At 38.8% G+C, this 21,395-nt stretch overlaps 1 protein-coding gene across 1 annotated transcript; it reads left to right on the top strand.

Moving 5' to 3' along the window:
• The first annotated feature begins 3,435 nt into the window (after positions 1-3,435).
• Positions 3,436-7,335, top strand: LOC133326144 (6-pyruvoyl tetrahydrobiopterin synthase-like). The gene is made up of 4 exons (XM_061534823.1): positions 3,436-3,514; positions 3,829-3,908; positions 6,918-7,063; positions 7,126-7,335. The coding sequence occupies exons 1-4, from the start codon at positions 3,447-3,449 to the stop codon at positions 7,333-7,335; spliced, it is 504 nt and encodes a 167-aa protein (XP_061390807.1). The 5' UTR covers positions 3,436-3,446.
• The last annotated feature ends 14,060 nt before the right edge of the window (positions 7,336-21,395 follow it).

The following is a 21,395-nucleotide window of genomic DNA, read 5'->3' as shown; positions in this document are numbered from 1 at the left end:
TATTATTAAAATTTTGTATGTATAAACTATTTTAAAAAATACTATTTTTTTGTAAACGTATTAATAATTTTCGTTTATGTATTACTATATAAATATACATATATTTATGTATAATATTAGGTGTAAAAAAATATGTGCAACAATTTTAACTATAACAAATACTTATGTGCATGAACGGATATATCAATAAACAAATTACAAAATCATCGAATAATCATTTGAAAAAAAAAAACTTATTTACAAAATCCAGATGAGCGAATTGCTATAACCTGCATAAAAGCGAAGTTCTTCTACATCAGTCTTATTTGCGACAATGCTCCGACCGAAGACAAAGATGAGCAGACCAAAGACGTATTTTACGAGCGCCTAGAAAATGACTTTGTCAACACCGTCGGAAAATTCTGCCTTCGTGAAGAAACATCCGACAACGGCATCAGGTTGATTGACTTCACGGCAGCAAAAACATGGTAGTTAGCTGCACCAGATTCAAACATCTCGATATACACACAAGGCCACCTGGATTTCTCTTGATCAATCAACGAGAAATCAAATTGATCATGTTGTGTGGTAGACGGAAGACATTCATCCGAGGAGCGAATATCGATTAGGCAGCCAATGTTCGCACTCGTCTTAATGTTGTAGCAAAGGTGCGATCTAACACAACACGGAAATTCGACGTCGGAAAAGCTGCATACACAACAGGTAGTAGCCGAAGCTAACTCCGCTCAACTTACCCAACTGCTTGACGAAATCACCCCTTGTCCCGATAATAATATAGAAGCACAATGACAAAGAATTGCCCACTCCCTACAAACTGCAGCAAAAGCAACACTTGGGGTACCAAAAACCACCATCAAGAGACCCATCGTACGATCAGGAGTGTCGTAATGCTATTGATGTGAAAAACGCAGCGTATAGGGCAACCCTGCAGATAGTAGCAACACGTAATGTTATGAAGAATTATCATGAGAAAAGAAGGGAGGAGAAACGTGTTTTCGGGAAAAAGAAGAAATAACAAGAAAAACGTGAACGTGAGCAAATCGAGATGTACAGGAGTCAAAATGAAGTCCGGAAATTTTACCAACGAGTAAAACACCAAACCGAAGGTTTTGTGCAGGCACATCCTCCTGTAGAGATGAAGAAGGAAACTTGGTGACAGATACAGACAGTGTGTTGAGGATCTGGAAGGAGCATTTTAAAAAGCTTCTGGTATCAAATAGTGGCGGAGAAGAAGAAGATACCCCAACCAATAAGAGATGATGGTATAGAGTGTATACCACCTAGCTAAGATGAGGTCATAAAAGCAATTAATCGAGTCATGAACAATAAAGCAGCAGGAGCCGATGGGTTACCAGCCGAACTATTCAAGACTGGTGGTCAGATGCTGGTCAGGAGCATGCACCAGCTGATTAGTACAATTTAGCTAGACGAATGCATGCCCAATGATTGGAACCTCAGCATCCAGTGTCCCGTGCACAAGAAAGGAGACAAGACGATATATGCCAACTATAGAGGAATAAGTCTCCTTCCCATCGCATATAAAGTGCAATCCAGTGTGCTGTGTGAACGACTGAAACCACTGGTCAATGACATTATTGGACCATACCAATGCGGCTTCAGACCTGGAAAATCCAACATTTTTACTCTGCGCCAAATCCTGGAAAAGACCCACGAAAAACATATCGACACATACCACCTATTCGTCGACTATAAAGCCGCATTCGATAGCCCTATTCGTTCAGAGGTGTTTAAAGCCATGTCTACGTTCAGCATTCCTGCAAAATTAACACGGCTATGCAGGATGACTATAACTGGCACAAGATCAGCAGTTAAAGTCGGAAATGACCTCTCGGAGCCCTTTAATATCGAACGAGCATTCAGACAAGGTGACAGGAGTCTGCCAAAGTCTTGCGACCTTTTTAACATCCTGCTGGAAAAGGTCATACGAGAGGCAATGGTGAACAAAAATTGCACTCTGTACACCAAACAACACCAGTTACTCGCCTACGCCGATGACATCGATATAATGGGTCGAACATTGCGAGCGGCAACTGCCACATTTGAACAAATTGAAAAGGATCTGCCAAAGTGAGTCTGGCAGTAAACGGCGAGACGTCCAAGCTGATGATATCAACGCGCAAGACGTCCAGTAGACTCCGACCAACTGTGGAACGTGAGAACTACAGCTTTGAAGTAAAGGATTTTATATACCTTGGTACCGCCATAAATAAAACAAATGACATCAGTTTTGAAATTCGGAGAAGGATTGTGATGGCCAACAGATGCTACTATGATCTAAGTAAGCAGTTTAGAATCAAGGCCACCTGTCGCCAGACCAAACTCGCTTTTTACAAGAGGCTGGTACTACCCGTGCTATTATACGGACCTAAAGCATGGGTATTTACGCAAGCAGATGAGGCAGCTCTTGGGGTGTTTGAAAGAAAAATTCTCCGAAAGATCTATGGTTTGATCTGCGTCGACGGTGAATATCGGCGTCGAATGAAGCTTTGGAATTTATACGCGGACATTGACATAGTCGTATTGAGCTGCAGCGACTACGATGGCTAGGCCATGTTGTGCGAATGAATGGGAATACCCCAGCTCAAAAGGCATATAAAAGGGTAGAAGGGGAAGGCCACGAATCAGATGGAAAGATCAAGTAGAAAACAACATCTTGGAACGTGGTCTTTCAAATTGGCGGAGATGCGCTTGGAAATCATTTTTAAGCTCGGCTTATGGAGCAACCGTTCTGTAACAAGCCAGCTAAATTGGGTCTAAAGTCGATCTACACATCCCTATGTGAAACGTCAACACTAGTCATTTGCTCCCCTTTTGTGTTACAGCTGTTCTTGTTAGTCAAGACTGGCGCCATTATTCTTTACATGCATTTGTAAACACCGGTTTGTTGGTGGAACGTTTTTCATTTTGTTTGGCTGACCAAACAAATATGGCAATGTGGCATATGCAGTCTGCCAGCCAGCCATCTGTCAACGACAGCGACTCTATTGAGTGAGAGTACCAAACAAAGAACAACGTAAATAAAAATTTAATTCTGGAAGCAAAAAGCTTTAAATATACAGACAATTTTGCGGTTAATAAAAAAATAAACCACAATTGCATTAAACTAAGAGTAGGAGGAGAGGTAGGAAGGTCATTTTAAATCGCTTGCGGTTAAAAATAACAAAAACATGTTTTCCAATTGCAGCTGCTGTGTTCGGGGCTGTGTTAAACACAAGAATAGTTCCGCGTGTTTCTGTTTAGGCAAAGAGAGGGGAAGAGAGATAGAGCAACAAACCACAAACAAATCAAATCAATAAGCGGTGAAGTTATCTGCTTGAACCTATCTAACATTTGTCTAACCAACCTCCAAAGTCCATTAGTGCGTGTGTGCTGACGCTGCTCAAACCGTATCTTCCATACACAACGACATTTCATTTCTTTACGACATGTCTCAGCAACCTGTTGCATTTTTAACCCGCAAAGAAACCTTTAGCGCTTGCCATCGCCTGCACAGGTAAGAACGTAAATGTAAACAAAAAACAATTTATAAATAAATATTCAGATATCAATTATTCCAAGGTTGCTGGTGGTAGTGGTGTTGTTGATGACGATGATGATTTATTTCCACGGAATTTCATATTTTTAACTTTCCTTTGTTCGGCACGACGACTGCACCACCACATCTAGTATTTATTTGTTAAAGCTCCTTTCACTTTCATTATTTGTTGTTTATTTCTTTGTGTTGATGGTTTTTTGTTTATTTTTTATTATCTTCCCCAATCCCAATGTATACAGTTTTTTCATTTGAGTATTTTCTTCCATTTTCAGTAAACATTTGAGTGATGCCGAAAACCGTGAAATCTATGGAAAATGTAACAATCCAAATGGTCATGGCCACAATTATACGGGTGAGTGATAATAAAAAGAAACCTACCTAAAAAATGCCACATAACTATTAGGTCATGTCAGGTTCAACAACGAAAATAAATCAAGTTCAAAACTACACATTGATATGGCAACAGGTTTCCCAAGCTAATCTAGCAACCATTTAGTATAGTCAAATATAGATGGCGTCATATGGTTCTAGCACAGTGGTTTAGGCTTAACTGAAACAAAGATTTTTTCAATAGGATGTTTTAAAACAATTTTTTTTCAATGTCTAAATAAGGCATGGATTTTTAAATATTTTTTTTCAATGTCCTTAACAGGCGTGGATTAAAAAATATACAAAATCTCTAACAAGCATGGATTTTTTTAAAATAATTTGGATATTTTAAATAATTTTTTCAAAGACCATAGGTTAGGTTAGGGATGTACCGTTGTTAGTAACAACCGTCCACTCGGAGACTAATGTCCTTGTGATCATCCTTTTTTACCTGCAAAGAGAAGAAAAGTGAGAATGGAAGAGCAAGGAGAAAAGATAGCGAGAGAAGAAGAACGGAGAAATGGTTATTTTAGCCATGTCAAATTTTTGACAAAGCCTAGGATCTGGTTTGGGGCTATTTTAGAGTAGAAAGTTAGATTATCAATTTCATATCTTCCAAACTGTTTATGTCTTCTGCCAAACAGCGATGGACATTTACAGAGGATATGTTCAATTATTTCTATTTCTTCTTCGTCCTCACATAGACGAAAGTAATCCTATCCGCTGGAGTCCCACTTCGAAGTGAGAGATCTAATCTTGCAGTGATCTGTTATGATCCCCACAATAATTTTGATCTCTCTCTTATTGTGTGCCTTATTGTCTTCTTAAGGAAGTTCGCAGTCTCCTTAGAGGAAGAGGTCCTTCAGATAGCTGTCGACCAGCAACCATTTATCCTCGCTGATGATCCCGTCAGGGTCAGCTCAGTCCATGATTGATACTCGTAGATCATCCGGAACCTCTTGTGAAGCAGCAGAGTCGCTGAGCTCCGTTGTAGGTTTCTGGCCTACCTGATTCGAGACAGCGTGTTTGGTTTTCACTACACACTCACCGCTCTTGGCAGGTTTCTTCTTCGACGCTACAACCAACGTAAACGAAGCAAAGCTTTGTTGTTGTAGCTGCCCTATTGCTTTTACACAATGGGCTGAGGTGACAGACGTTGGCCGAGTATAACTCGGTCGTTTCGGATCGTAGACCCCTCTGTCGTGGAAACGAAGCAGAGCTTTGTTGTTGTTGTAGCAACCCTATTGCTTTTACACAATGGGCTGAGGTGACAGACGTTGGCCGAGTATAACTCGGGTCGTTTCGGATCGTAGACCCCTCTGTCGTGGAAACGCAGAGCTTTGTGCAGCTGACGACTGCGTGGGTCTCTTTGCAGCAAGTTGTTGTTCCGAGGACCTCATTCTCTTTACAGCTGTGGGCTGTGGCCGAGATTTGGCACCCGGGGTTGCAACCGCCGCAGGCACCTGCTCGCTACCTTCGGCGCATCCACTAGCAACTGCCCAATTGTCATAGCCTTGGGTATCGACAGAGGGTGGATTGCCAGATGGTGGTTGTGCCTTATCGGTCTTCTTGGAGGCCTTTTTACGGGCTCTCCTTCCGGCCGACTTCGAGAGTCGCCTACCTTCCGTCTTTGTGGATGCTGGTGTCTGGACATCTCAGTACTCGGTTTACCCTTGGGGGGTGCTGAGGGCTTAGAAGTCTCAGGCATCAGCTTCCAAAGTGTACTAGAACCCCCGACAGGATTCTCTTTCTTTGAAGGAACTAGCATGGTGGTCTTCGTACTGGTTTACCTTTGGGGGGTGCTGAGGGCTTAGAAGTCTCAGGCATCAGCTTCCAAAGTGTACTAGAACCCCCGACAGGATTCTCTTTCTTTGAAGGGACTAGCATGGTGGTCTTCGTACTGGGACTGGGGATCCTTTCAATCATGAAGAACTTCTGGACAAATTTGAGGTTCTTCTCGATTAAAAGGAACTCCTTTGCCGTGATGGAGCCACTGTCCGGTCCAATGAATCGGTTACAGTAGTTAACTGCTCTCCGGTACATCTTCTTGGTAGCGATCTCCTTGGCATCGACTTGCCTAGGAGTTACTGGTACTGAAGAATCATCCATCTTATCGACGGGGTCTCATCAGGATCAGTATCCGCTTCGATAGCCAACTGCCTGATTAATTTCGCGACATCACTACAGGCCGTGGAGATTGAGTTCTGATCTTCAACCTCGCCAGGGTGTACTTCCCTAGTCAGCAACTGGGAGGACTCTCCATGGTTCGGTGGGGACACCATGGTCTCTACCGTGTTTGTCACCGTAGTTTTAATCACTGTAGTTTCCATGATGTCTTCCTCGTCTGACAAGGACGAGTCATCCAAGACCTGATTCGGGATGCGGAAGGTGCCGGTTGCCTGTATTAGGTTGAGAAGATGATCCGACTGCCTCTCCAGCATGATTACTAAAATCCGGCTGTATGTGAGGGATTGAGGTCGGCCATGGCATAGCCTCTTACCATGGCAAGGGCTTGGCAGCTAAGCCTGAATAAGCATGTCGAGGCGCCCAGGTATTAACAAGGCTTCGTTCTAATACAGTCGGGACCCTGACTGCAAACCGTAGAACCGCTGATGGGCACGAGGTCGCATGACACCCCAGTATTAGGGAGGTCATTTTAAAAGGTAGTAACCCAGACCTTTGATATGGTTATTTAGGGGCGCTATTCTCGCCTCGTCGGCCCATGGATCATAGGCACTCGGTCAGACTGCCCCCCTGAGCCCGCTGATTGTCCGCGTCTGTTTATTTGTTATTCACAGCTACCCAATGAATAATATTGGGCTTCCCACTATCCGCAACCTGTGGAGGCGTCCGTTAGCATTTAGCTCTGCGGGCGTGGATTTTTTAAATATTTTTTTTTTTTTGAGGCTTGAATTTTTTTATTATTTTTTTATTTATTTTGAAAACATTTTTATAAATAGTTCTTTTTTATGTTTTATTCTTTTCTACATAGTTGAAGTAACAGTCCGAGGTCCCATTGATGTTCGCACTGGCATGGTCATGAATATAACAGACCTAAAATTCGCCATGGATGGTGTCATCTTCAAACAATTGGATCACAAGAATTTGGACAAAGATGTGGAATTCTTCCAAAATACGGTAAGTAAAATGGAGACCCTGTTTTTTTCCTTTTTAATTCATGCTGATTTATTTTCTTGCAGCCCAGTACAACAGAAAATCTCAGCGTTTTCATATGGGACAATGTACGTCAGGCCCTCAAACGTCCCGAGCTATTGTATGAAGTGAAAATCTATGAAACCGATAAAAATTCCGTTACCTATCGTGGTCCATACTTACAAAATGGCCAGTATATGTTGAATAAACGTTCGGCCAAGACAAGTTGTACAAATATTTCATCGGATTCGGATTAAGAAAGACAACCCACACGAAGAAAACCACCAAGACATTTATGTGCAAGCGTTTGGATATTAAAAATATTTAAATAATTATCATCACCACAGCAACAACTACAATTTGATATGACATAGCTTTGTTGTTGTTGATATTATTATTACACATTTTTTTATATTTTTTTTGCAATTATTACAGGAAAATTATTATTATTAATTTTTTTAATTAATGCAAGCAAAGATATGCATGTGATTTATATTGTTATAGAATTACACTTATGATTTATATATGTATGTTTATCTATAAAATTAAGCAACCATTTTTTTGTATGATGAGTGTATCATCTCCTTCACCTATTATTCCTATAATAGATAGGCTTCTAGAAAAGAAAACAAAAAACTACAATAAAACAAAACAAATATATTTTGTGTGCTAAAATGAAGAATACAGAAGCCTATGATTTAAACAGCAACTTCGATCCCTACCCCATAAAATTGCAATGGAGATCAAATCAAATATTCCTCAAGATTCAGTCAATATCCGAAATCTGCCTTCTAACTGGAACTTTTTCGTTTAAAATTTATTTTCTATTTGTGTATTGCTGATAAGGACCCACCACTACACGTTCTCTCAGTGTCAAGGTTAATACAAACAGATGCTAAACTAACACCACCGAATGAATAGCTCTCTGCCATTGCAAAACAAAAACAAATGATCACGCAATGAAATTGATGAAGATAAGGTTTAAAAAAAAATCATTTATTATCAATTAAAATTGGAACACAAAATTATGACGCAATATACATGGTGATTAAAATTGGGTTATAGCTGTTGCGGCTGGGATAAAGCAAGCCAAGCAATCAGGTCAGTCATCTACTCCTGGGCATAACGTGGCGGCAAATAAAAGAATGCATTGTAGTCGCACAGATACATGCATGTCGGCCGCAGAAATCACAGGAAGCCCAAAAAGTACAAACCGACGCTGGAGCAACAACGTTGTATCAGGTACTCCTTAAAATTCTCCTGCAATTCCTCTGAATAAATGTCGAAATTGAGTTGGGTGTTTCGGGCAAAAGAAAATGTATGCGGTTTGTTATGATTTCAATGTCATACTATCAAATGTCAACCCAACGTTAGCTGTCAAGCATACCGGGCGTTGGTACATAGCGGGTACTAAAAAGTACACTGCAAAAGTTTACCATCCCTGAACTATGACGGGCGGCTGGATGGCAAAAACAACACATTTTAAATAATGGTTGCCAAAAATGAATATTTTAACAACAAATAAATTAAAAGGAAAAAAAGGGAACAACATAGAGTAGCAATGACATGGGAAATTAGGGAATATATGGGAATCGGGAAAGTCACATATAAAAGGGGAACATCGATGGAAAAGTGTGAGAAAGTAAGAAAGACATTTTGATTTAACACGCACTGTGGAGTAAAAATTTAAACACCAAATTATAACCAAAAAAATAGAAACAATTAAATATACCCAAATAAAGTGAGTGCGGAATTAAAAACATAGTAATAATTAGCAGTTACTAAAAAGTAGTGTTCTATTAAACAGATACACTGGCGTAAGAGGGAAAAATTTTCTAACCCGAAGCGAGTGATAGTGAACTGGCGCAGCTAGTGGTCATTGTGAGACAAGGCTGGATAAGTATAGCAACATCCAGGTAGGACTGCATATAACAAAAGCCCGTAAAGAAATATAAATACGAGTCGGTCAGCGATTGCCGTTTATGTAAAATTAGGCATTTTTTTGTGCTGTGTAAAATATAGCACAGCGGTGTACGACTGGCTAACAGCTGCCGATAAACCAGAGGTTGTGTAATACCCTGTCTGTGGTGAAACGGTACAACAAAATCACAGCTGCTGAACGCTTGTAGCGGTGGTATAAACCTAGCTAAGACATTTTATTGTAGTGGTGTATTATACAAGTAAAAGAATTATTGCAGTCTGTATAACAGAATCCTCCTCAAACGCCAGGTGGTATAATAAATGTGCAAAGAAAAGTGTCCGAATTGGGACTGTATTTGCTGGCATCAAAAAGTGTAGCCGTCCGTTAGGCGCTGAAAAAACATAAATTACGATATAGCTATTAAGTTAAGTCAATATTTATCTATTTGCATTTTTTTTAGTAACATAACTTTTAATTATATTTTTTTTTAGCAATTTTAACTAGTATTTATAAGATTTTTATTGATTTTGTTTATTTGTAAAGGGCATTCCAATACATAAGTCTAAGGGTATTTGTGTGGTAAAGAGACTAGAGTGTGTCAAGCTACTGATATAACTGACTAACTGAGCTCAATTAGGTAGGACATCAGGAAGCATAGTCAAATCGGATCGGAGGAACATTCCGATAACCCTAGTACTATAGTATTGAAGGTCCTAATTCATGATAGGTGTTAAGTGAACTGTTCTATATTTTGTTTGTGTTCGAGATTGTTGTCGGTAAGCATAAGTGAGTTCGTTTTGTTTGTTATTCACTATGCTTTAGAATGAATAAATTTATATGTTTAGAGATATAATAAAAATGAATATGGAGTAGACATTAATCATTTGGGAGGGGTGAAAACGTTGTAGGAGGGGGAATCGAACTCGAGGAGTATTTGGGGTCCACATAAATGTTAGAGAGGACCTGTGGACCATGGAAGGGAGGGCAGGTGAGGGTCCGGCCACCAAGGACCCAGAATCATCACAATGTTCTCCGTGTGTGTAATGTTAGTCCTTTTGTTTCGTGTTTATACATGTTGAAAATAATTCTTGTTAGGCCCTGATTTGGTTGGCGGGTTATGGACCTCCCTGGGGCCGATAGCTAGTCGGATGTGCCGATCAAATTCTTGTATGGAGCCGTAACAGAAATGGCGCCCAAACGAAAAAAAAAAAAAATCCTTCTATGTCATAAAATCAATGATAGTAGAATCAGTGCAATAACAGCAAGGCACTTGAAAATAGCCCAGCAATTAGTTTGAATAGCCCAAGCAAATCTGGTTAAATGCCAAGATACCTATTTAATATTGCAGCCAGAGCCACGAGGCAACTGTTAAATGTGCAATATTAGGTTTAGATAGATTGGATTAAGACCGGATTGAAGTCTACAATGGGTCAGTGCAATACCTAGTTCGTTCTGTGTAACTATGTGTTTTTTGTGCAGTCGACCTGTGCTCTGTTTTGTTTGTTAGTAGTTAGGAATATCTTTAGATGACGATTTGAGTGTAGTAACATCTCACGGTAGGAAAATAAGCCAAACCGGAAGAAATGTGTTAGATGCAATATGACCATGAACGCTTTTTTTTTAATATATAAAAAAATGCCATGAGTTTCAAATCGTTGAGTAGATATTCAAAGAATTTGTGTTTATTAAGGACATTGTGATGATATACGACACCTTTAATAATTAAATGGAAGATAATGAAAAGCAAAAACCTCGCAGGAAAAAAAATTATGATAATAAAGGCATTTCAAAAAAAAAAAAAAAAAAAATTCTACAAGGTGAAGATTTAATATATATATCCAAAATAAATAAAGAACTCCTGACATTTCCTCTGAAAATACAACGATAAAACCTCCCATACAATAAGAATTAATTAGAAGTGAACATATTAAGTGACTAAAATCTGGATAGATACATTATACGTCCGAGAAAATAACTATATAATCATAGAAAGGTATAAGGAATTTATTATTACAATCTACGTTTTTCCATTGACAATATTCGTTTTTTTTTCGTAACAGACTATAGGATAGAACATAATATTTTCCATAGGGGAATGTTAACTAGGTCTAAAACGGCGAAGAAAAGAATTTGGCCACCAGCATTTGATGAAGGTTCAGATCAAGATAAAATAGATTTGAAAAGGAAAAGAATGGCTACTCGAGAAAATCCCACATCCCAATCAAATGAGCAGATTAGGGACCTTTCGGCTTCAATTATAAATCGGCCAGTAGGGGCCAATAATGCGCAATCAGGGCCGCACGGAGACGATGGGGGAGCCGAACGCTTTGTGACCCCGACGGTTAGGAATATGCGTGATAGATCTTTAGAAGAACGAATGAAAGAAATGATCAGCAGTGAGGTAGAAGATATGCGTAATACACTGAATACTTTGGTACACACTATCCAGACATTGACCAATAACAACATCAATGTCACATCGGTGCCTTCAGCGGGTCAACGAGACGCCTTAGTTGCTGCGGCGTCCGGGAATTGCCCGTCAACAGAGTCGATACCATCGAATAGTAATTATTGTCTGACCTCTGTAATAAATGAACCAATACGTATTAGAGTCGACAAATTTGGTATAAATTTCGATGGAAATCCTCAAAAACTCACCGTCGAGGAGTTTATCTTCCGACTAGAGCGACTGCAGTCTCAATATGGGGTACCATGGGAAGAGATAGTGAGGGATTTCAGGGTACTAGTTTCTGGTCCAGCGTTGGATTGGTTTTGGCAGTCGCAGAAGATTCGTAACTTCTCCGGATGGATTCAATTAAAAGACGCCTTGCTATGCCAATATCGAACGACCAAATCTCCGTTCGAAGCCATGCGTGATCTCGTGGAACGCAAACAGATGGCTAACGAATCGGTAGATGCCTATTTCCATGCCATGGGACAACTAAGATCCCGTCTGATGCATCCTATTACGGACCAAGACACTATAAATATAATAAAAGTAAATGTAAAAGACAATATTAAAGCTGTTGTGTATCCCATGACAATAGCAACTGTAGAAATGCTTCGAATAGAATGCAAAGAGGCTGAGAAAAATTTCCCCAGACGTGACCCAAGACCAGCACCTACCCATATACGACCTAACCGACAAGTCAATGAGGTTGCCATAGATAGTTTTGATTACGACGAACAAAATCCACAACAAGAATTTTCCGAGGATGTGTCGGCATTAAGGATACACCAACAAAATAAGCCATTAATTTGCTGGAACTGCCGTAAAACAGGGCATATGTTCATGGATTGTCCCTCTACCGAGAGAGCCCTCTTTTGCTATAGATGTGGCAAGCCGAACACCATTACGCCCAGATGCCCAAACTGTCAATCGGGAAACCACAAGAGGGGCGTGGAGGCTGTGGGGGAACCACGTCCGACAGACAACCCACCAATATAAAAAACATTTGCGCTACTCGCCGATCAGATTTCGAAGTGGAAGTAGAAAATTTTAAAGATGATAACAACACCTATGCCAATTTAAGACACCTTATTCCATTCGATGAAAGAGAAAAACATTATCAGGCAGTTAAGGCGCGAATATTTGATGAAGGCAAAGTTAAGTATGAGCTACCAAAACGTATTTTAAAACTAAGGCAGAAAACAGCAGAAATACGAAAAACAAAGCGATTCCTAATTGACGCAATAGCTAAAGTAGAGACAAAAAACCAGGACCCCCGGGTTTTCGTTCAAGTTTTCCTGAATGGAAAACCGATTGAAGGATTGTTAGATACCGGGGCATCTGTAAGTCTTCTGGGAGCGGGATGTCGGGAATTTATAAATGATCTGGACATCGAAATAAAACCGATTTTCCATAATATCTCTACCGCAAGTGGCCAAAACTATAGAATTGTTGGCAAAATTGAAGTCATTGCCGAGTATGAAAAAAAGAACGAAAAAATGGTTGTATATCTATGTCCAGATTTACAGCAACCTCTCTACTTAGGAATAGACTTCTGGAGAACATTTCACCTTGCCCCGCAAGTACTAGGCGTCGGCGAAGTATATTTACCGCAAAAAATTGTCGAATATAAAGACACCGAAATGGAACACCGACTGAAACCTCATACATTAAATGACGAACAAATGGTAAAATTGAAGGCAGTCATCAAAGAATTTGACACCTTCGAAGAAAAAGGGTTGGGACGGACCAAACTTGAGAAGCATACCATTAAGCTAGTGAAGGATGCCGAACCGGTGAAAGATAGGCATTATCCAATGTCCCCTGCGGTCCAACAAATTACCTATGATGAGATAGACAATATGCTCCGGCTAAACGTTATTGAGGAAAGTGAAAGCCCGTGGAGCAACCGCACCACGGTGGTCAGGAAACCCGGAAAAAACAGGTTCTGCCTCGATGCCAGAAAGCTGAATAAGCTAACGGAGAAGGATGCATATCCTCTCCAGAACATAGATGGAATTCTTAGTCGGATCGACGAAACCTTTTATATAAGTAGCGTCGATTTAAAATACGCATTCTGGCAAGTAGAACTGGAGGAGGAAAGTAAGAAATATACTGCTTTCACGGTACCGGGGCGACCTTTGTACCAATTCCGCGTTATGCCATTTGGGCTTTGCAATGCCGCGCAGCGCTTATGTCGATTAATGGACAAGGTCGTCCCCGCCAGGTTGAAAGAAAACGTATTCGTTTACCTGGACGACCTGCTAATTATATCAGGTGACTTTGAGCAACACCTTACTCTTCTTAGAGAAGTGGCCCAGTGTCTCAAAAATGCTAATCTGACCATAAGCTTAAAAAAATCACACTTTTGCTTCAAGGAACTGAAGTATTTGGGGTTCATAATTGGGGGAGGAGTGTTGAAAACGGACCCCGAGAAAGTGGAGGCCATTAAAAAGATAGCGGTGCCCAAAAACCCGAGGCAAGTCCGAAGCTTCTTGGGCACTGCAGGATGGTATCGGCGCTTCATAAGGGATTTCGCCGCTATATCTGCCCCTTTGACAGATACGTTGAAAAAGTCAAAGAAGTTTGTAATGACGGAGGAAGCTATCACATCATTTGAGAGTCTAAAGAAGGCATTGACTACTGCTCCGGTTCTACGCCACGCTAATTTTAGTAAACGATTTTTTATACAATGCGATGCGTCGGACTATGGAATTGGAGCGGTACTATTCCAGCTCAATGACCAGGGAGACGAACACCCAATAGCCTTTTACTCTCAAAAGCTCAATTCGAGCCAAAGAAACTACAGTGTTACGGAAAAAGAATGTCTTGCGGCTGTTATGGCAGTGAAAAAGTTCCGTCCATATGTGGAACTCATGGACTTTACTGTCATAACAGACCACGCAAGTTTGCAGTGGCTTATGAGTTTGAAAGATTTAAGTGGCCGTCTCGCTCGCTGGTCATTACAGCTACAATCGTACCGTTTCGAAATAGTACATCGTAAAGGCAAAGAAAACGTTGTGGCTGACACGTTATCAAGACTCCCTACGATAGATGAATTAGATTTGGAGCAGATGTTCGACTGTGAAACAACTGCCTTTGACAGCGGTGAATATAAAGATTTAAAGAGCAGTATTGAGGCTAACCAAGACCGACTTCCTGACTTAAAAGTAAAAGATGGGATAATTTTTAAGCGAATGAACCCCAACCAAAATGAAATGTTAGGGGAGTATGAGTGGAGAGTATGGGTTCCCGATTCCTTAACTCACACACTCATTCAGAAAGCCCACGATTCGCCCATAGCTGCTCATGGGGGCGTGTCCAAAACTCTCAACCGAATTAGGCAACAATTTTATTGGCCCAACATGGTGACGCAAGTCAGGCAGTACATCAGTAAATGCATTACGTGCAAAGAGACAAAAAGCGTTAACTATAATACCCAACCGCCGATTGGCAATGAGGTCAAAACTGAAAGGCCGTTTCAAAAGATATATATAGATTTTTTAGGTAAATACCCTCGGTCGAAAAGTGGAAATGCCTACATTTTCATAGTCATGGACCACTTTTCGAAGTTCGTATTCCTGAAATGTATGAAAGAGGCGACGGCGAATAACGTCGTAACATTTCTAATTGAAGAAATATTTAGGAAGTTCGGAGTTCCAGAAACGGTGCACAGCGACAATGGTGCACAGTTCCACTCTAAGCTGTTTAAGGATATGATAATGGCATATCAAATAAAACATATGCAGACAGCTCCATATTCCCCTCAATCGAATGCGTCAGAACGGGTTAATCAATCCGTTCTGGCCGCAATCAGAGCCTATATGGAAGGAGATCATAGAGATTGGGATCTGTACCTGTCGGAAATCGAGTGTGCACTCCGAACTTCTGTTCATGCGGCCACCGGTGTAACACCTTTTTTCGCATTATTTGGGTACCACATGTACACAAAAGGGTCTGACTATAATTTAGCAAGGAAATTGAAATCCCTAACTGACCATGAAATACTCCAATTAAAGGCAAATGACCGATTATCTCTCATACGAGATACAATTAAGCAAAACATGCACAAAGCATATGAGGCCAGTGCAAGGCGGTACAATAAAAGATCAAGGGTGATCAAATTTGCTCCCGGCCAAGAAGCATTTCGCAGGAATTATACACTTAGTGATTTTCAAAAGAATATAAATGCAAAGTTTTCACGAAAATTCACAAAAGTACGTATAAACAAACTCGTTGGGAACAATATGTATGAAATCGAGGATCTTCAGGGTCGACCATTAGGTATGGTCCACGCTAAAGACCTAAAAATGTGATATTTCAACTGTGATACACCTCTTGGCCAGAACATGATGGTGATATAAAACTATGTGCAATATAGGATAAGTAACAATATTGTGAATGTCCTATGCGTGTAGAGTTAGATTATATCACGATTTATACTCACTATAAACATCCAAAAGTGGGCACCCAGTTACTGCCAACAAACTTTATTCACTAAATCCAGTAAATTACAGATTTTAATAGTATGACGGATTCCCGGGGGATTCTAAAACAAAACCCAAAAAGTAAATGATCTTGTATATACAGCCACCCACGAAAATTACTTCCCTAATAGATCCGTATCAAATTGCCCGGCCGATGAGACATCAGGGAGTGGGAGTTCCCCACGTTGGTCTCTACGCAACGCATAAGTCCAAGATAAACCATTCCGCACACCATATGTTCCTTCGCGTGCTCGTCACATAAGGAGTTTTGTTGCGGCTGGGATAAAGCAAGCCAAGCAATCAGGTCAGTCATCTACTCCTGGGCATAACGTGGCGGCAAATAAAAGAATGCATTGTAGTCGCACAGATACATGCATGTCGGCCGCAGAAATCACAGGAAGCCCAAAAAGTACAAACCGACGCTGGAGCAACAACGTTGTATCAGGTACTCCTTAAAATTCTCCTGCAATTCCTCTGAATAAATGTCGAAATTGAGTTGGGTGTTTCGGGCAAAAGAAAATGTATGCGGTTTGTTATGATTTCAATGTCATACTATCAAATGTCAACCCAACGTCAGCTGTCAAGCATACCGGGCGTTGGTACATAGCGGGTACTAAAAAGTACACTGCAAAAGTTTACCATCCCTGAACTATGACGGGCGGCTGGATGGCAAAAACAACACATTTTAAATAATGGTTGCCAAAAATGAATATTTTAACAACAAATAAATTAAAAGGAAAAAAAGGGAACAACATAGAGTAGCAATGACATGGGAAATTAGGGAATATATGGGAATCGGGAAAGTCACATATAAAAGGGGAACATCGATGGAAAAGTGTGAGAAAGTAAGAAAGACATTTTGATTTAACACGCACTGTGGAGTAAAAATTTAAACACCAAATTATAACCAAAAAAATAGAAACAATTAAATATACCCAAATAAAGTGAGTGCGGAATTAAAAACATAGTAATAATTAGCAGTTACTAAAAAGTAGTGTTCTATTAAACAGATACACTGGCGTAAGAGGGGAAAATTTTCTAACCCGAAGCGAGTGATAGTGAACTGGCGCAGCTAGTGGTCATTGTGAGACAAGGCTGGATAAGTATAGCAACATCCAGGTAGGACTGCATATAACAAAAGCCCGTAAAGAAATATAAATACGAGTCGGTCAGCGATTGCCGTTTATGTAAAATTAGGCATTTTTTTGTGCTGTGTAAAATATAGCACAGCGGTGTACGACTGGCTAACAGCTGCCGATAAACCAGAGGTTGTGTAATACCCTGTCTGTGGTGAAACGGTACAACAAAATCACAGCTGCTGAACGCTTGTAGCGGTGGTATAAACCTAGCTAAGACATTTTATTGTAGTGGTGTATTATACAAGTAAAAGAATTATTGCAGTCTGTATAACAGAATCCTCCTCAAACGCCAGGTGGTATAATAAATGTGCAAAGAAAAGTGTCCGAATTGGGACTGTATTTGCTGGCATCAAAAAGTGTAGCCGTCCGTTAGGCGCTGAAAAAACATAAATTACGATATAGCTATTAAGTTAAGTCAATATTTATCTATTTGCATTTTTTTTAGTAACATAACTTTTAATTATATATTTTTTTTAGCAATTTTAACTAGTATTTATAAGATTTTTATTGATTTTGTTTATTTGTAAAGGGCATTCCAATACATAAGTCTAAGGGTATTTGTGTGGTAAAGAGACTAGAGTGTGTCAAGCTACTGATATAACTGACTAACTGAGCTCAATTAGGTAGGACATCAGGAAGCATAGTCAAATCGGATCGGAGGAACATTCCGATAACCCTAGTACTATAGTATTGAAGGTCCTAATTCATGATAGGTGTTAAGTGAACTGTTCTATATTTTGTTTGTGTTCGAGATTGTTGTCGGTAAGCATAAGTGAGTTCGTTTTGTTTGTTATTCACTATGCTTTAGAATGAATAAATTTATATGTTTAGAGATATAATAAAAATGAATATGGAGTAGACATTAATCATTTGGGAGGGGTGAAAACGTTGTAGGAGGGGGAATCGAACTCGAGGAGTATTTGGGGTCCACATAAATGTTAGAGAGGACCTGTGGACCATGGAAGGGAGGGCAGGTGAGGGTCCGGCCACCAAGGACCCAGAATCATCACAATGTTCTCCGTGTGTGTAATGTTAGTCCTTTTGTTTCGTGTTTATACATGTTGAAAATAATTCTTGTTAGGCCCTGATTTGGTTGGCGGGTTATGGACCTCCCTGGGGCCGATAGCTAGTCGGATGTGCCGATCAAATTCTTGTATGGAGCCGTATTCTTGAATAAATGTAGATTCGAATTAAATCAAAAAACTAAATTAACGTCGAAAATGGATCAAAACATTTTTTTAATTGATCGAAAAATGTTTATATTTATAGAAACACAGTTTTTTCAATGACTGAAATTCTATTAAAAAAAAAACAAAAAATCCAAAATACGCATTGTCAATATTGAAATATTTAAACTTGATATTTTGATACGCAATGCGTATTTGGGTAACATTGTCCTGATTTAGATTAGGCGAGTTTACTAGCGGCAATTATTATCGTTCTCTTTTGAACTTGCTTCATGCGTTTATACAAGGCAATTCGGTTTCAAAAATATTTCTTTTTGGAAATATTCTTGATTGGTATTTCAAATTATTGACACTACAAACAAAATACACAAAACGAATTGCCAGAAAATTGTCGGTACGAGCAATTTTTTTCAATTTCTATTCCCCTTGCCCCTCTCTCCAGCAAACAAAAACTTGCCGCAAGTAAACTCGCCTAATCTAAATTCAGACATTCATTGAAATACATGTACAAGGCACATGTATTAGGTAGTCGCATCGGCGAATTACTACACAAAGCAACTTTTTTGGTAACATAATATGTCAAAATTTTTAAACAAGGCAAACAAAAATTTATTCGCCTCAGCATTTGAAAACTTAGGCAAATTTGATTCAACCAATCAGAACAAACTATTAATATACCCTACATAACGAGTTTATAAGTTTGTGTGGATCCAAGAGTTTGTAACGGCTCGTATATCGACTGCCAGATCTCAACCAGCAATTTCCATTTTCTACAATAATTTGTAATCAAAGTGCAACCATAATTTAGAACGACTGTGATATTTTTAATATTTATGGAATCCAAGGTGTAAGTGACAATCATATGGTTTCAAAATTGTTTCTTTATTGTTTGTAAAGCAAATTGTCAAAAACATTTTCAATATTACATTTCGATTTCAAAAATGGTCTTCAAATTTAGGCTCTTTTAATAATAAACATTCATAGAGGCGGTGACATATTCGGCATCTTCATATTAAAGTTTTCGAATAACGTATCCACATACGTATTCCAATGCGTCTTCTTGTAGATGACCAGAGTCAACCATAATACATTTGTCAATGACATTGAAATCGGATGTATTAGTTGATGAAATGAAAAGGGTATCTTCGTATCTGTCATCTCGTATGCAATTGAACTCCACAAGCTGCTTCCCAATCCATTTTCCTTACTACATCTTTAGTAACACTAAAAAAGGTTACCTGTAACATTCCAGTTCTTACAAATGCAAAAACACTCATTTTTTCGCTTCTTTAATCACAAATCACAAAAATTCAATTATATTTACAAAATTGGTTTAATTTTATTTTCAAAATTGAATATTTATGTTATGTATATATTAAGGCAAATTCTACATTACAACAATTTGTTTTGACATTTAATGTTACAAACAACTGGGTCGATGCGACTACCTAATACATCTACCTTGTACATGTATTTGGGTCGTACCTAAATTCATGCGTATGCGTACGATTTTATTCACCTCAAAAGTTAAATACATATATTTCAATAAATGTTACCCAAATACGCATTGCGTATAAAAATATAAAGTTGAAATTTTTCAACATTGACAATGCGTATTTTGAATATTTTTTTTTTTTTTTGATAATAGAATTTCAGTTATTAAAAAAATTGTGTATCTATAAAAGTAAACATTTTTCGATCAATTGAAAAAAAATGTTTCCATCCATTTTCGCCGCTTTCAATTGGCACAAATGTAAATAAAGTCTTTGCGTATTTGGGTAATACGGACGTATATCAAATCCTAAAAAGTTGAGTAGGTGAGTATTTTTGTACGTAGCGCAATAAATTTGGTATGACCCTTTAACTTTTAAAGTGAATAAATTCGTACGCCTACGCATGAATTTAGGCACGACTCTAATAAATACTTACATTAGCTCTGTCTGTTTACTCGATATTTGGTAACAATTTTTACCAAATGTTATTAAATGTTGTCTGTTTACCCAAAAATCCAGTAAATCAAAAATCCAGAGAGTCAAGTGAGACAGCAAGTTTGACAGTTCAGCAACAACAAACATACTGGAGTTTACTGAAATAATTTTATGCAGTAAGATTTTGCAAACTCAGCCATCTTTGGATCAGCTGTTTTTATGAGAAAATTCGTAAGTAATGCAAAGTTTCATTAAATTAGAAACTAATTCCTTATATGCTTTTAGGCGAGTTCCAGATAGAGGGCAATGTATTGATGCAGGAAGCTTAAATGTTCCAGTGGAACATACCAGATCAATTTTTCTTTTATTATTCATTTTGTTTTTAATATTAAGTGCAATACAAATAATTGTGGTCGTCCTTTGTTTGTTGTTTATTTTGACGCAAATCAAATGTTTTCTTGAATCAGCTGTTTATTTGCTAAATCTTACTAAATGTTGTCTGTTTACTTTTTTCAGCATTATCGCAAAAGAGAGTAAAAAGGCTTACTCTCTGAACTAGAACTTACAGACACACCTATTTTTGAAACTCCCTTCATGGTATAATAGCTTTGTCTGTTAACTAGATATTTGGTAACAATTGTTACCAAATGTTACTAAATGTTGTCTGTTTACACAAAAATCCAGTAAAAGAGAGTCATGTGAGAGAGCAAGTTTGACAGTTGAACAACAATAAAGTTGCTGGAGTTTACTGAAGGAATTTTATTCAGTAAGATTTTGCAACTCAGACATTAGGTTCGTTCGTTTACTTTCCCAGTAATATTTACTCAGTAAGAATTTGCAGAGAGTAAATACGAATTTTTCCTTCTCAAGAGAGAAAACTGCAAAAAGTAAACGAACAACATCCAGTAAAAAGATGGTTTTGACACAGCTGATTAAAACAACAAACAAATTGGCGCAAACTAAAAAACAGCATTTTTATTAGAAAAATGGATAACAAGCGGAAAATTGATGTTGTTTGTTCCCCACAAACATTTAAAAGGGTTGTGACCGGTAAGTTTTAACTATTTATTTGGAAATACATATATTGATGTTGATTGATGTTTACAGACATGTTAGGGATGCACACTTTTTTGTTTGGATTTGGAACCTAAAAAATCGTTCGCCAATTGCTCTTGTATTACCTTATTTTTAAATACTTGCGTTTTC

The sequence above is a fragment of the Musca vetustissima genome, unplaced genomic scaffold, assembly GCF_032173495.1.
Source record: "Musca vetustissima isolate MV318-11 ecotype Yass unplaced genomic scaffold, APGP_CSIRO_Mvet_v1 utg311, whole genome shotgun sequence".
In the NCBI taxonomy this organism is placed as follows: Eukaryota; Metazoa; Arthropoda; class Insecta; order Diptera; family Muscidae; genus Musca; species Musca vetustissima.
Note: the sequence above shows the minus strand (reverse complement) of the source record. Positions and strands in the feature narration are given on the sequence as shown.